The 17071-nt window shown below is 36.2% G+C and overlaps 1 protein-coding gene across 1 annotated transcript in view; it reads right to left on the bottom strand.

Moving 5' to 3' along the window:
* Positions 1 to 344: 344 nt before the first annotated feature.
* PRKX (protein kinase, X-linked) overlaps positions 345 to 17071 on the bottom strand; it is a gene marked incomplete at its 5' end in the record, with an annotated part of 27192 nt that continues 10465 nt past the window's right edge. The window contains 6 exons of the mRNA XM_008948629.1: positions 345 to 774; positions 1295 to 1443; positions 4479 to 4556; positions 6597 to 6654; positions 11007 to 11102; positions 16860 to 16979. Of these exons, the coding sequence (XP_008946877.1) occupies positions 1318 to 1443; positions 4479 to 4556; positions 6597 to 6654; positions 11007 to 11102; positions 16860 to 16979 (478 nt within the window). The remainder of the gene's footprint in view (positions 775 to 1294; positions 1444 to 4478; positions 4557 to 6596; positions 6655 to 11006; positions 11103 to 16859; positions 16980 to 17071) is intronic.

Consider the following 17071-nt stretch of genomic DNA (forward strand, 5'->3'; position numbering starts at 1 on the left):
TCTTCAGATGAGGAATCTCCCTTTAGACAGTGTATAATCACTCAATATCCTGGTTTGTAAAGAGACATCACTGTAACAGAACTTCATAAATTAGCCATTAAAAAGCATCTTAAGAATAAAACATGCCCTTGTCTTTCTGCTTTCAAGTACTATGGTTGCAAGTGTGAGGCATTGGAAATTTTAGGTACAAATCTTTTTTAAAACTTAATTATTTTCATTTTTTACAAAGAATTATAAAATGTATATAAGATGATGAAAAACTCACTTATCCTTTTAAGATTTTTATTCCTAGAGAACTTCTTGAAAAACATTATTTGAAAAATAAAAATCATAGACTCTGCAAAGTACAAAAATTTACATCTTTGCACAGTTCCTGTGCTTTAGTTGTATTGTATTCATTATATACATATATACTAATTTGTGCTTTTTACACAAGTTTAGTATAAACTTATAAAATTAAGTCTATGAGTTAACTATGCAAAAGGATCTGGGAATATCAGGTAACTTAACTAAACCATAAGTTAAAAAAAAAATCCTAAAATAGACTGTTTTAGTGAGTCTACTTCAGAGTAGACTATCAATATTACAATTTATTAATGTCAAATGTTTATAGCAAAAAATTATTTTTGCCTGCCTCCAACTCTTTAGATATTTACTACATACTAATATGCATATCTGAGTGCAGGACCACTCTTATCCACAAAGAAAGTCTTCATTTTTGTATGAACTCCATTACTCTTCAGACTTTCTTCCACTTCAATTTCCTTCCAGTTTCTATGACAAAAAAATAACAAAAAAGTTACAACACAATGTGGAGCATGTGAAGTGAATGACAAGTATTAGCCTATCACAGCTACGAGACAGAATCCAGGGTACAGAATAGAATCTGACAATTTTAATCCTCTAACTAAAGCCTTCATTCTTAATGTAAAAAAATTTTGCAATCATGAACTATCACATTTCCTTATCTATCAAATCAATCTGGGTATTTGCTTTTAACACATTATTTTAAAAACTTTAAGGAGGACGGAAATAGCTAAATCTGCATACAAATAATTCTTCACTGTAGAACACCAATGCCTGTGAGATGAATTACCTTTGTCATTCTATAAATCTGCTTTACAGTATTTTATTTCAACAGTTCAGTTTACACTATTACTGTGATCCATGTTGGGTTTACCAGCTGTAAGGACGTATTAATCACAGCTATGAATGACAAGATGCAATTTCTGCATATGGCTCTCACTCACAGACCTGCAATGTCTTGAAGAGGACTTGTGACATTTGGACATACCTTGTCCAGTGTAGATGTTGCATTCAGAAGTTCTTGAAAATTTCTAGATCTTTAGGGGGTACTGGAGGCATCTTGTTCCAGTCATCTTCAGGATAAGCTTCAAAATTGGAAGTATCCCCATCATTGGATACTTTTGGTACTATGGGAGGCTAGTCAGAACAAGCACAACAGAAACATTAGTACAGTTTCCTCAATGAGCTCCTCTCCACCATCCCAAAAAAGAAATTCTATGAAAGACCAATTAAACAAAAAGGTGTATGTATTTATAAAAGCTCATCTTTTTCACTACTACTGAATGGCATGAGAGAGAGAAGCTTGCAGCAACAGACACATTCCAACACTTTGTCTAGATTGCAGTTCAGCTGTGGCTAAAAGACACTTATAATACATAGTTGATTTATTCAGCACACAAGTTCTAGCTGCTTTGCAGAGTGAAGGTAGCTACTGGAAAAGACTACGACTACGCTTCCAGGGCGTGTGCTGTTACAGCATTATCTGCCACTCTCTTTCCTCACCCCTCCCCTCTTCTGTGGCCTACAAGCAAAAAGGAGTGTAATCACAGCAGGTTCCTTTCAGATCAGAAAGTGTCTTGACAGCAGTGTGGGTAACTGTTTTCTTATTGAAGGAAGAAAGCCTCCTCTTCTCTTCATTGCTGTCAAAAAGATTGATTGCTTTTAAGGAGGTTGAAATGACAAACTTGTGTATGCCTCACACTACCTACTCTGCTTTTTCCCAGCCTAGGAACAAATTCAAGCAGGTAAATAAATATCTGCACTGTAAAAACTAATTTCACAGGGATGCCTGTAAAAGCATCTTAATTCAAATGGATCTTTTTAAGAAAACTTGGGAGGTGTCAAGAGAACTACCTGTCCTCTGTTTCTTTCCTCAGGGGATCTTTTGGATTTCTGGTATGGCCCACCAGCTTCACAGTGCCTGCAGTTTTTCCTTGTCATATCCAGCATGCAGATTACTCTGGTCTTCTGGCCACAGGTTAGAAGGTACAGCTCCTTTCTGGACCATTTCATTAATTGCAGTGCTTAACATAGGGCAAAACCCTTTTCCTCTCAATGGACATTCACCTCCCTATCCCTTTCTCAGTAACCAAGGCCTGAACTACCGTCATGAGTCCAGCAAAACAGTTTAGGATGAGAAAACCTTATGGATGATCACCAGAGTGGCTAACAGAAGTCCTATCACAGACAGAACTATCAAGTACAGCAAAATGTTATTCTGCATCTCTTCATAAAGACAGAAGTCTGGCTTCCACTAGCTCTGAGATCTTCTCTGATCTTTTGGGCTTCTCAGTCTCAAACACTGGCATGAGTGTTTCAATGGGAAAGAAAGGGTCCCTGAGGGATGGTACTTCTAAGCTTCAGCCAAGAGCAAAGTCCTACTTTTGCACGTGGCCATCACAGTCTACTGCCCGGATGCTTAAGAATATGTGCAGAAATCTGCTCTACTCCAGAGGACTGTCTGCTCCACTGTGGGCAGTACCTGGTACCTCCGCCTCCCTGTAAGCATTTGGGCAGGAAAACCAGTTTTTTGAAATGACATACAAAGAGAGAAAGGAAAATTCTGTTTTAGGTCAACAAAATTATTTTCTCTCTTTCAGCCATCACTACTACTCATATAATACTGGTATTTAAGATCTTACCAGGGCTTTGCTTCATTTTTACAATACGCAAATTCATATTTTTATAGGCAAAAATCGAACACTATATCAAATATTTCATATTTTTAATTCCTTCCTCAGTATGAAATTGAGATTGTGAAAACTAATCCTGAAGAACAGGGCAGCCTCTAGAAATAAAGAGGTAAACTTCTGACCCAGTTCACATCCTTGCTCTGATGTATAATTTAGCAGCATCTTGTTTTCCAAGAGCTTAATGTAACCATCTCAAAGATTAAGGAGAGGTTATGGATTCATAATAATCTGAGTGTCATGGTGACTCTTCTTTTGTTTTTTTACTAAATAAAAATGCAACACAAAGGATGTTTGGACCTAAGACTTTCTATTTGTACCTCTAACGTTCAGTTTTCTGGACTATATTTTTTTAATCTACTCAGTAATATGGTAGGTTGCCACAAACTTCAGAGTTGAAATATTTATAAAACACGTTAACATGCAATTTGTGCTCTTTGCAGATCTGTGTGACCAGAATTTCCAGTAAATTTGAAAAATGTGACTTCATTACAATAAATCTACATAAAACATCAACTGGGTGTAGTAATCGTGAACAAAACCAAAACAACCAAAACCAATCCCCACACATTTAGAACAATACAAACTCTTTTTAAAGAAAAAAGAAATCGGTAGTTTTGTATTAGGATGGTGTCTACAAGAATACATCATTCAGTTGTTATCTATTTTGCAAGTACTTAGTTTAAAATACTTAGCCAGAAATTCATTGTAAGAAACTAATAAAAAGAAAAGGAAAATCAAACCTTTTATCAGCACTTGATTGACTGCATATGGCAACCAATGTTACTGAAAATCATTGCTAGTTAGAACTTCGAAGAAAGAAAGAAAGAAGGAAAGATGGTATCTTTACTTCTGAAGGACTTTAAAAAGCATTTGGCAATGCTAGCAGATTTTGCAAACATCTGCTTTCATATAGTACTAGAATTCAGTACTGATAAAAGTATGTTAGAACTACATTCATAAATCCTTCTCTCTCACCTTCGCTATTCCTCCTACTCCCATATGCTTTACATTTCACTAAAGCATTTACCTGAATTGAACCTGGCACAAAAATTTAAAGCTCACAGTAAAATACTTCCACAGATGTAAGGGCAAGAAATAAATTAAAAAAAAAATCAAATTAACAAAACGACAATCCCATCCACAATTGCCCCAAACAAAAAAAAAACCCACACACTAACAAGTAATTACTTACAAAACACTAAAACTATTAAATATTGTATTACACTAACTCCAGCAAAACAAAGCAGGGATTCTTTTTTAGACATTTCATATATAGGCAAAAATGCAGGTAGACATTCAGAGAAGTAATTCTGCAGCACAGGAGGGCAAAAATGCTTGTAAGTACTGCTGTGCACAGATACAAACGTGCTCACACACACGTGAACACAGGTGCAACAGGCAACAAAACTTCAACAAATCAGCTTAAATGAACAATGATTTCTTCTTGTGATGTCCTATACACCATTTTGCAGAATGTACCTTTAGTCTCCTTTGAGGTACAGAGTCCCAATCTATAGACCGGAACCACCGATGTCTCTTCACATCATCTGCTCCATTCTTTAAATAATAAAAAAAAAAAATCACAATATTTAATAACTTATATGTATGCCAAACCATCTATTTCATCATAAGAACTGTGATATCAAGGCAGTCTAAAGGTCTGTCTATCTTTTCTTCTTTCAGGTAACAATCATTAAAATATCCTACAGGATACATTCATAGCATTATTTCCTTAGCAGATCCTGAGTTCCAGCAATAAGATCCAAGTTGTGTTTTGGGATTTTTTTTGTGGTTTTGTTTTGTAGCAGCATTCTTCTGACACAAGGGAAGATCTAGAATAGGTTTTGAAATATCTACAAATCCATTCACTGCAGTTTTCTCCACATCTCCCCTTATTCAGGTATACTTTCTTACTCTTACACAAATAAAAAAAAATAACAGGGTTGATGACATCCAAGATGTTTTAGAACTATGTGCTTCCCATGATTTTTATCAAATGTTACAGATGCTTAGTGCTGACAACAAGGGGTTCTCAGTACTGTTACAAAAGTGTATATATATAAAAACATTTGTTTTCATTTTAGATGTATGATTTAAAGATGTAGTTCTCTTGTAATGATTATTCTCTCTGGGCTGTCTGTTTTGATTATGCACATGAAGAAGGAAAATCTCCCCTCCCCGGATGAAGGTTGGTTCAAGCACAGACTCATTCTCAAGGCATTAAGCACTGGGGAAAACCAGATGGTTCTGCCTTGGGCCTGATCCCAGCATGTTTTAATGCACAGCACTCAAGCTCATACCACATGCAGGTCCATGGAATAAAACACACCAGACTTCTGTGTTTTTTTTGGTCCAGATTTATATCAATCAGGGCTATCCTTTGCTCATATCCAAAGAGGCAACAAGGAGAGCAGTTTATCACCTAGCTCCCTCAAAAGCAGGTCTTATTGAATGCTTCACCAGAAAAGGTCCAGTGGGATTTAACACTTTTTAAACCAACTATAATGATGGAAAAGGCTCAAACTTAAGACTTACCTATCACCCTCACCCCATTGTAAATTTGGCTTTGTTTGCTTTAGAAGCAAACTTCTAAACTCAACTACCCATGGACATGGAAATTTTAGTTGTCTCTAAAGAATGAAAACATTATACAAGCTAATTATGGTATCTGTAACATTGTAACAACAGTAACAAGTCATATAGGATTAACTCACTCAGCCAAAAGGGCAAATTCACCTACACTGAATTTGTGTGGTGGTCTGGCTAGCCTGTTAAATAAAGTGTGTGAGCTAGTTCCCATGCAGCCGACTCTCACTGCACTACCAACCACAGCTACTGCACAGCTGCAGTCAAATCAGCAGTTATACAGCTGTCATCTTCTTGGCACTATAAGCAGTACAAAATGAAGGTATCTCACAGAATTCACAGGATTATGTTCCTCCTTGACATACCACAGATATAGATAATTTCTGAGGCAAACTGGAATGCTACCTGAGGCACATGAGAATGGTTTTGACTAGCAAGCTCTTGCCTTCAAGGGTCTGTTCAGAATAGGGAATAATTCTTCTTAGTGGAAGGCAATTTTGCTTCATTGGCCCCACCACCAAAATATCAGGACAATGACCAAATATTATGGTACTACAAACTTTATATTCTTTAAAATAATTTTTAGGCTTCATGTTTGATTAGCACTAATTCTAGGGTTAAGCAACTCCAAAGGAAGAACCAAATCAGGTGGTGTTCTGCCCTAGAGGAATTAGCACCATGTTTCTGGTTTAATATAAGTCTTCAAATTAATCAGTAAGCAGTCAGGGTTTCTTTTTTTTTGGGGGGGTAGGGTAGGGTGGTAATGTATGTGAGGAGGGAGGGAAACTACCATGAAGGACAGCAGTAATTCAGGCAAATAGGAGTATGATTTCCAAACACACAGTTAAACTTTGCATTTAGGATTGCACAAATAAAGCAGTGTATTGTAAAATATATCTCAAATTCACACATATAAAACTAAAAGCCACAGAAGAGCTGTTCTACAACTTCCTACACAATTCTTTCAACCATGTGTCATGTTCTGCATTACAACTAATATTTTATACTAACCTTCATATTTCCTAATCGTCTTGTCCTGTCAACCACAAGCAGCTTCTTAATGAGGTCTCTGCAGTAAAGAAAACATGTTCTGTTAAACAAAAGTAATTTATAACTGACTGTCATACAAATATTACAGAATATGAACATACCCCCCTTTGACTAGCTAATACTATGCATAATTTGCCCATTCATTTCTTTCATATTTTAGAACACTTAAGAGCAAATGATAAGATAGAATAATCTGTTTTAAAAGGAACTTGTAGAATTAAGTTCCTTTTAGACTCTCTAAAGAAACAAAGGATAAAAACTTCTTTGTCTCTCCTCTCCAGGTAGTACCATATTTTTGTGTTTTTTTTTTTTTTTTTTTTTTTTTTTTTTTTTTTTTTTTTTTTTTTTTTTTTTTTTTTTTTTTTTTTTTTTTTTTTGGTTTTTTAACTTTTATTTTGTTGGGCATTTCAAATCTCAAAATGTATCTGAAACCTACTTGGCAGAACACAACTACGGTATATATAAAAAATACAGATAAAAGCTGCACCCTCAACTTTCTACATTGACACAATAAACTAACTCTGTGTTAGCTAAATACTCAGAGAAGCCTACACAGAAGAGCTAGTCACCTACTTAAAACTAGTAATATCTATAAGCTTTGATGTCATTGAAATTGAAAAGCTTCCCCTGAGATTCTAGTTCATTAATCAGTTCTACATAAACTTAAATAAACATTCTTAAAGGTGAATATATGTTTAGAGACATAAACAACGTCCATTTTAATAGCAAACTACTTTGAATATCACGCACCAAAGAACTCCAACATAAATCGAAGTGAGTATCCCAATTTATTGAGCTAGCTTGATCACTTACAAGCTGAGAGAAAAATCTGGCTTCATATTTCTATAAGCAGTTATTTTTATCTTGAAGAGTATTTTGCTGTTTTTAGAGAATAACATTCTGGTCTCATATGAAGTACCAATGACAGGAAAGAACAAAAGTTTAGTCAGTCATCCTTCTTTCTTCAGTCTCCAATAGACCTGAGAGACACAATACTGCATGAAATGTTGGGATCTACAGAGTATGGATAATTCCAATTTTTACCTTCACAGAAGGTTTAAAATAAAACAAACCAGTTTTATTTTCAGAAAGGAATGCAAGCACATTAATGACACATCTGCCTTTCCCCATCTCTGACTATAACACCTACTATTACAAAACAAAACCTGTATTCTGTCACCTGTCCTTGAAATCCCTCTCAGTTTGTACACTCCTCGTGCGCTGGCTTTGGGAAGGTGCCAGGCTGTTTGAAAAGCTGTTGTATTTGACAGCAATACCGTTCTAAAACTCAACTGGAAAAATAAAATGTCGGATAAAATGAGAATAAAAAAAATCCAGGTAGAAAGCAATTTTTAAAATGCTCATCATCATTCCAGCCAATCAATATTTGGATTAGATTAAATCATGTGCTGATTTTGTTTACTGTCACTTTCACAAAAAACATCCTCCTAGTCTCTGCAGAGAAGACTTCCTTATGGAGAAGGCTACAAGAATGGCTATAATGAAACATTAACATAAATGTAGGACTGAAAAGAAATCCAGAAATGCAGAACTAGATTAATGGGCTATATGGCCAAAGATAAATCATGAAGTTTCCTATTCCTATACAACCAGAAAAGAAAACATTGAAAGGATCATTCTTGGCTTGCTTCAAAAATTCATCTTGGGTAAGAACAGCTACGGGATGAGCTTGCTCAGTGATACTATTGTCACTACGGATGAAGACATTTGCTGCATTCAGCAGAACAAATATCCATTAAATTGTAATAGAAGATAACCTTATTACATCATTTCTAAAGAATAATTTAGAAATTATAATGTTAAACTTAATGCATCTACATCTTTCCAGGTCGACAATCTTTAAACTGCTGTAGTGTTGATGTTTCATTTGGTATTTTCCAAAACTGTCTTAGCAACGAAAAGTTTACAGAAGCAAAGAATAATATAAATAACTTACAAACTCAGTGTCCAAAGAAATCAGTGGAGCATAATGAATACTTATGTTTTATCAGACACCAAGTAACACAAAACTCTGCTGACAATCTTATTTTGGTATTTCTGTTTGGTTAATTCATCATCACCATCATGGCAGAAACCGCTCCTCAGAATAGATCTGAACTCATGGTAAATGCATCAAGAACTTCACACATACTCGACAAAGGACTTGGGGAAAACGTGACCAAACTGCAAGGCAGCTAACTGAAGGGACAGAGCAAGAGCAATGTGAAAGATGCTAGCTCAGGCCAGAAGGAACAGCACTTACCCAAGACACATAGCAGTTACACAGCACATTAAGGGACAGTGAACATCCTGCAGCAGGAGGGAAAGCAAAAGTGGGATAAATTCAAAAGATAAGAAGTGTGGGAAGATGATAGGAGGTAGGCAGGTAGAGAAATGTCAGCCAGTAAGTTTATGTAAGTACATCCACCTACAAAAGTCTTCTCAGAGTTCAAAAAGGAAAACAGCTTTGCTGCCTAAGAATAGAGTTAGAAGTTCAATTGTTATAAACACTGTATAGCACTAATACTTCATACGTGACAGGGCTCAAGTCAGTCTCCTTGCTGACATATCAACTGTGAGTAAGAAGAGAGAGAAAGCAAATGGAATACAAGTAAGGTAAGAAGTAGACTGTCTTCTTAGGACAAAATAATCTTGGCACTTGCTTTAAGCTAATGGTGCAGAGATGTCAAAGACTATCTAATTCTGTGTATTCTGGTTTAAAAAAAAAAAAAGGAAGAGGGGTTGATGGAACAAGAGAAACACATAATGCTAAAAAATCACTGCAGAAAGCAGGTAAAGCCACACAAATTAATGACATCACCCAAAATCAAGCTGTGAAAGGAAAAAAGCCCAAGCTAGAATCCCAAGAGACCCCTTAAAGGCAGGAGTGTAGTGGAAATGAGCTGCCAAGCACACACTGAAAGAACATCTGGAGAAGAAAAGCTGGGAAAGACGTGAACCAACAAATATGTTGATTATGGTATGTATCCCATTCATTGGCAGCCACATCTAGACTAAAGAGCAAAACCTGCACAAGCATGTTTACTACAGGACCTAGGAAACTTCACAGCATGAGGCACCTTCTGGATAGCAGAATAGCAGAAATCAGTGTTGGTCTGCGAATGTCGAGCACAACAGAAGCTAACAGCATCTCAACTTTTAAATGCTTTCACCATGTTAGACAGGTTGCTCATGATAACCACCTAATTTGAGCTGTTCATCCTCTGGTCACGCTCCTACACTTATAGTGCACACAATGTTATGTGAGATACTCAGGTTTCTTCCTAAGACAGACTGGGTTAGGAAGATCAGACAATGACACTGCACTAAATTGGAAACAGCATGGAGACAGTAAGGGGAAACTCTGTTAAGAACAAACACAAATACAAGACACTAATCAGCCTAAGGTGATGTAGATATGTTTGATTCATTGTACCTGCTGATTCAATGGAGGCTTAAGAAAAACCCTTCCCAAATGATTATTTTGCAAGAGAATTCATAAAAGTTCAGAGAATGTTAGTCAGATTTCATTAGATTTGCTGTACGATGTGATCTATTTACCTAGTGGTGACCACAAGCAAGTGCCATCTCTAAGGTCACTTGTCAAAATACCTTGAATGATTAGGTTAAGAATGTAAAAATAACTGCCTGTCCAAACCAAATCAATCATCTCTGCTTCTAAGGAAAAACTTCACATCTAAAATTGCACTTCCTCCATTCTAATGTTTAAGTAAACATTATTTCAATTACAAAAGTATTAAATAGGGGGGAAAAAACAAAACAAAACAAAACACCAAAACAAAAAACCACACACATTCAAGCTGCAATATACCTGTAACAATTGCAAAACACTACAAATAAAACCCACACATGCATACATAATATAAGAGTATATATTGAACTGGGGCCCTGCTATAAGAAGTGGAACTCAATTTTACACTGGAACTTCTGAAGTATCAGAGTTCACTCAAGCAGTTACTTAGAGAGTGATTTAACTGGTGCATACAAAGGAACAGTACAGTGTTCTCTTCCTGCTCTCCTACTTTTCTCATATTATCTCCTCTTTTCTTTCTTCCTGGTACCAACATGATACCAATGAGCTTTGTACAAGGTGGAAAAGCATTTAATATTCCAAAATATGGCACATACGATCTTATAAACATCTTCAGCTTGAAGTCTACAAAACACAATTTTTCTTGGACTGCAAGAGTAAAACCCAATATCTAAAATCTATGTTTTTATGATACTTTCCAACACAGTGATTTAGAAAATCAGAATTTGGTAGCTGGTCTTCCATGAAGTTCCTTTATAGAAATAGAGCTCAGGAGGTGTTTAGGATATAAAAGACAGCATTGAGAATCATGGACTTACTTTACATATAAATCCAAATGCCTCGGGAAATCTATTTTGCCAGCAAGTATCTTCTGATATATACCAAATGGATTGTCATCAAAAAATGGAGGAAACCTATTTTAATACAGCAAATTTCAGAGGTTAGAAAAAGACTTCTAAAAAACCATTTAAACAGTATTATGTTACAGTAATTCCCCTCAGAATTCATTGATTATATAGTACTTTTTAGTAGGGCACTATCAATCAAATACTAACTTGAAGAACAACTCAAAGCCTTGAGTTGAATATTGCAAAACAGAAAACCTTTTTGTAAGCAACACATGGAGTACTGAATTAAAATTGATTCATTACAAGACATTTTTTGTTATGCTAACACAGTAAAAATACCAATTGTGAAACAAATTTTCAGTTTTAAAGTAAAACAAAAAAAAAAAGCTTCGTCTTCATCTATAAAACACAAGGGTGTACTTTCCAAAAGCAGCATTACCATTTTTGATCTTGTCCTGTAACTGCAGGCATACTCTCATTCAGTAGTTTCCATTTAAAGTGTTAAAGGGCCCTCATATGAATATTGTCCAGTTCAGTTACTTATTGTACTTCTTGAGTTCAAGTCTGTGTTTTATTAGAGGTTCAAAAGAGATGGACTGTTCAGAACCTGAAAGTCCTTCAAAGAGCAGCTGTCTTTTTGTGGGACAGATGATCTTTCCAAAATGATCAGTAAATCCAGATGCAACTAAAATACTACACTTACTATTTTCTACAAAGTTCTTAATGAAATTATGAGCTAGCAGACTACTTCTTTTACAGCTACAGGAAGAACTAAGAGTTTTTTTCTGTTTTGTTTCCTTTATTAGTGTAATACACCCCCCCGATTACTGCATTACAAGACTTGGAGTATGACTGCATCAGTACAGTCAATGGAAGCACTTCAACTGCCAACAGGTTTTTGGTGGCAATTTTCAGAAGTTACCAGAGGAAACCTTCTACGGAAATGGAATAACTAACTATTCATTCACTAATCTCAGTCCCACCTTGACTTTCATAACATGACCAAAGCATCCCTCTTACTACGCTTGTCTCAAAACCCCTACAGAACAGGAAAAAAAAGGAATTTTGAAAGTTAACCATTATTAATAACATCCAACCACTACTGCAGTCCAACATTCAAAATATGTTCACATCTCCCTAATGTTTTATAATTACTTCCCAAGAGAACTTAGCTGCGCGCACGCACACACAAGTACAGTGCTGGTAGCTTCGCAAATCACTGGAAGCACAATGAAATGAAGAATTGTTGTTTTGACCACATTCTTTCTTTAATTTTATGCTACTCAAACTAGTTTGTTTCTCAACAAGTACTATACATTACTTCAATTATGTGTTTTCAAATGTGCTAAATTCTTTGTTATTCATACAATGGTCAAGTGGATTACATTTCCTTTGGAATCTCCTTTTCGTAAAACTCAGCCACAGCCAACCCCAAATTTCATCAGAATACTTAAGCTGTTTGTATGCATAGGGTAATAATAATACATCAAGGCACAGAAATATGACAAAGCTATCTGGGGTTAAGACTGAAGAACATTTGTTGGTGGTGTTCAGAAAGTCAGAGTAATTCCAATATGGAAAAACTTAATAGTCTCTGTCATAAAGGAAATGGGAAAAATAAGAATCACAGGATAAAATATTTGTGTTTTCAAAAATCCCTGCCTTGACACTGAAGAATAAGGAAAACATGATAGATATTTAACGTGCATCAAATTTTCCAAAACCAGAGAGACTTTCATATAAATTTTTATTTTTTTAGTCAGGCAACATTACATCATTTACAGTCTGAAAAGCAAGTTGAGAAACACTACACTCAATTTCCAATTTGGTATTTGTTGCTATGTATTAGCATCTGTAACTGCATACAGCAACTAGAATGAGGCTTTGTAAGCATGTGCTACAAAGGTGCCAGATGAAGTAAGTGGACTGATACAAAATGCAGGGTTCTTTTCCTCCATCTCCAAACATTCTGTACACTACTGAGATGTGAAATCAAAAAGAACAAGAAGTATGTAAAAGTTGATACCTATTTACATGTCTAAATTGCTCTTTGCTTTCCCACTTTGAAAACCCAAAATAATTATGTCTAGAATCACACTTGGCTATATAGTAATTTAATGGCAATACTGCTTAAAGTGCATTTTAACTGTATGCAAAGTGAGAATACATTTTAAAGATTACATAGTTTTCTTACTGACAAACCAAATGACTTTGATACTACTTGTAAATGTTCATCTTCAACACAGCACAGATTTTTAGACAAAACAAACCAAGTGTTGTGCTGGAAGCTACCCAATAAATCAACAAACACCCTCTGTAGTTTTAGACTGTCTTCACAACATAACAAAAATACAAACAACTGCCTTTTTTCCACCAGCTGAAAATAAGCTAAAATAAAATGTCTCTGTACATGGGACAACAGCTGCAAACTAGCTTTTGCTAAGTGAGACTTTCAATGGCACTGACATTGGTCTCAAAGGTAACAGTTATAGCACAGAGGAAGAGAAGTTGTAGAACATCAGGGAAAGCACCTAGGTCCCAGAATATGAAACTGTAGACAGGAATTATTAGCTACCTAAAATGACAGACATCATATCTGACCACTAAAAGCAGAAAAAAAAAAAAAAAAACAACCAAAAATCCCTCAGTGAATGAAAATTCAGTTAGCCAAACATCTGATGACAGTACAACTATGCTCTAACATACCTAACCTGAAATAACAAATATATTTTCCTCTACGGTAGACAGTAACACAACACATTTACACCAAAGAGATGTTTCAACTCTTTTGACTGCTAGTTTGTTCAGCTTGTTTAGATTAACTCTATGAACTCAGTATTACTAATCTGTTCTGTAAAGATTTCTTCTCACTCCTGGTTCTTCCTGTTCTTTCCCCTTCCTATATTTTACTAGCTTAAAACTAAATGGGACCTTGCCTTAAGTCTAGCATGTGCAGAACTAGAATTCCATGGGTCTCCAGAGAGTAAGTTAGAGAAATAAGACACTGCAGAACAGGAAAGTGTGGTTTTGTTTGTTTTTAGAAAGACCATTTCCTTATGTACATATCTACCAATACTTTTCAATTGCTTTTGGGATTCAGAAAGAGCAACTCCAGGAAATAGCTACCAAATGTCTTAGATAATTTACCTGCAGACAATAAGTTAGTCTTAAAGTCAGGTTTTGTTCACCTTCAAATAATTTTCATATTTCTTAAATGTTCTTTGAGTTTCAAGGGGTAAAGTTACCTAGGATTGGTTTTGCATTAAAAGCTTTGAGAGTAAATATCAAACCACATTTTGGGTCAATGAGAAAAAGTGTTTTAAAAGACTACTGCCAACAATAGCAAAAAGCTGATAAAAAGCTAAAAGCATACGTCCTATCTGACAGCCTGCCCTACTAAAGAAAATACACAACCCACAATCCCTGCTCCCCCTCAAAGCCCAGAAACTTAGAAGTCCTAAGCAAGAAGTATCAACCTACACAACCCGCCAAAGAAAACAAAACTTCCAAAGTAAAAAAACCCAAACAAATGTAGGTGGAGTCCCTCTTCCAAATTCCACCTGAAGACTAAAGAAATAAACACAAGAATACAATCATTAGGAACAGCATGTTTACACACATACTGTAGTAAAAAACATTACACAATCACTTGCAGCAGACAGCTGCTCTGTCAATCAGCCTATGTAAGATCTCAGTCGCCTTTTAGAAATGTTTAATTTATCTCCATTGGTTAAGAGTCTCTATAGCCAGTGTTTATACTAAGCTTGGGTGAATCCAGATCTGATCACTTGAGTGGGACTGTGTCAGGACAGAGAAGACCCTGCCCAGAAGTGACTGCAGCTGCTCCCTTTGTTGTGAAGGCTACCTCCAGGCCATACTCCAGCAGAACATCTAGCAGTCTCACTTCAGCTCCCTGACATCTCGAGATCTGGCTTCACTATCATCTGCACTCAGTATGTTAACTTGGGAAATGATGTTTCTGTTACTGCTCTAGTAGAGAGAATCCTATCAACATCTCTGTAAGACATAGAAAGGAAAGAGGCACGATATCCTATTACAGTGAGACCACACAGACCAAACAGAGTGGTCCCACTGGAACTTGTGGCAGGAAGGTAAATCACTGGACTACAGCTGGTAAATTGCAGTCATGTTACAGCACTAGACACTTCTCCACTCCTCATGCTGTCTGGCACTAGATTTAGTGGCAACAAGGCTGCTGGGAATCTCTTGTTCCTTCCACCTCTCTGAGAAAGACTCCCCTGCCCAACATGGGCTGCTTGCCCTTACAGGGACTGATGGAGGCAAGGTGAAGCCTGGCCTCTGTGCAGACCAGCACACCTAAGTAACAACTTTTTATTAGACCTGTCAGCCAAGCCTGTCTGGGTCAGTAGGGAAGTATTAGCACATTTTAATGCTTGTTCTGTCCAGAAATTGCCCTGAGATGCAAAGTGAATGCATAGGCAAGCCTTCAGGACAATAAAGCAAGCAGTGGGCAGCAATGCTGTCCTGGGATAAAGTTTTAATGCTACTGAGTGAACTTCTTCACAGCAAACACACACGGGGGATTTGAGCTCTGAAGTGATCGTTCATTAGCAGAACTGTCTGCTCAGGCAATCTGACAAGCTTGTCCAAACACCAGAAGAGTGAAAGCCACCCTGAACTGACAGTGCTATATAGCGAAAAGGAAGAATAAATCCATGCAAGGATGTTATTGTTTCAACCACTCTATGGGGCTGCAGATCCAGCAAGAAAGGCCACACAGGCAACCTGAGGCACAGTCAGGGAGAAGGCACAGAACACACTGGGCCTGGTACCGAAAAGAATTCCTGTGAAACCAAAAACCGAAGAAATATGCTATGTTTCTTACAAAGCTGTGAAAGGAAGGCTTTCACCTGCATTTGCTCTATTGTACCAGCCATGGCAAAAATCAATTTATTTCAAAATTCCCTTTTTTTTTTTTTCCAAGTTTCTTCAAAAGATACAGCCAAGACAAAAAGCAAGGAAAAACATGTGGCTGCCTTCTTCAGTAGACAAGTAGAATTTCACTTTCTCCCTAAACCAGTTATTTCTTTTTTTGAAATTGGAGCAAATTAAGACAACTACTTTTATCTACCTAATACTTAAAGACAGAAACAGTTAATTATATTAATGCCAGAAAGTCTCTCTTCAGTCTGAATTTGTATCGTTTGGAAACATTGCTTATCAAGCAAATTCCATAACATCAAAAGTAGTGTTTGTACAAACTGATTTCCAAATACATGTTAAGCTTTTTCCCCTGTTCTTTTTTCTTCGATTTAAAGAAAACCAGTGCTCTGTAGTAATACAAACTGTACTACTATATGACCCTCTACTTGCCACTATGCACTTTTACAGACTGAAGCTCTCAGTGCAAGTATTATTTCAGTATGCCAGAAATTAACTGTAGAATTTTCAAAGAAAAGTGGTAATCCTCTTCCTCACCCTTTAAATATAAAGGATTTTATGTATAAAACTACATAAAACTACTACTCTAAATTTCAACAAAACCTGAATTTTCAAAACAGATAAGTAAAAGCACAGCTGTTAAGAAGTCTTAGCAAACAAAAAAACCCCAACCAACAAATAAACACATTCAGAAGACCTAGAAAAAAAAAATCCGTAATAACAGTAATATATGTTCTTTTCTTCTCAATTCCCTTCTTCACAGGCAGAAATGAAACTTATATATCAATAAGAAATTTGGTCCAAATTTGCTATTCGAAATATTGTCAACAAAGCTAGGTAAGAATCCTGCATTACTGTATTACCTAACATTGCTATGATAAAGTAATCATTATCACTTACCCTGACAACATCTCAAATATAAGAATCCCTAGGGCCCACCAATCCACAGCTCTTCCATGGCCTTTGCTTTGTATAACTTCTGGTGCGAGGTACTCAGGAGTGCCGCACAGAGTCCATGTCCTGGGAGGAAAAGAAGAAAATAAAACCAGAAAACAAACAAAACTAGACTGAAGTGGAACTGAAATAAGAGTAATAGAAAAAAAAAAAAAAAA

Source organism: Merops nubicus, unplaced genomic scaffold (assembly GCF_000691845.1).
Source record: "Merops nubicus isolate BGI_N331 unplaced genomic scaffold, ASM69184v1 scaffold2871, whole genome shotgun sequence".
Taxonomy (NCBI): domain Eukaryota; kingdom Metazoa; phylum Chordata; class Aves; order Coraciiformes; family Meropidae; genus Merops; species Merops nubicus.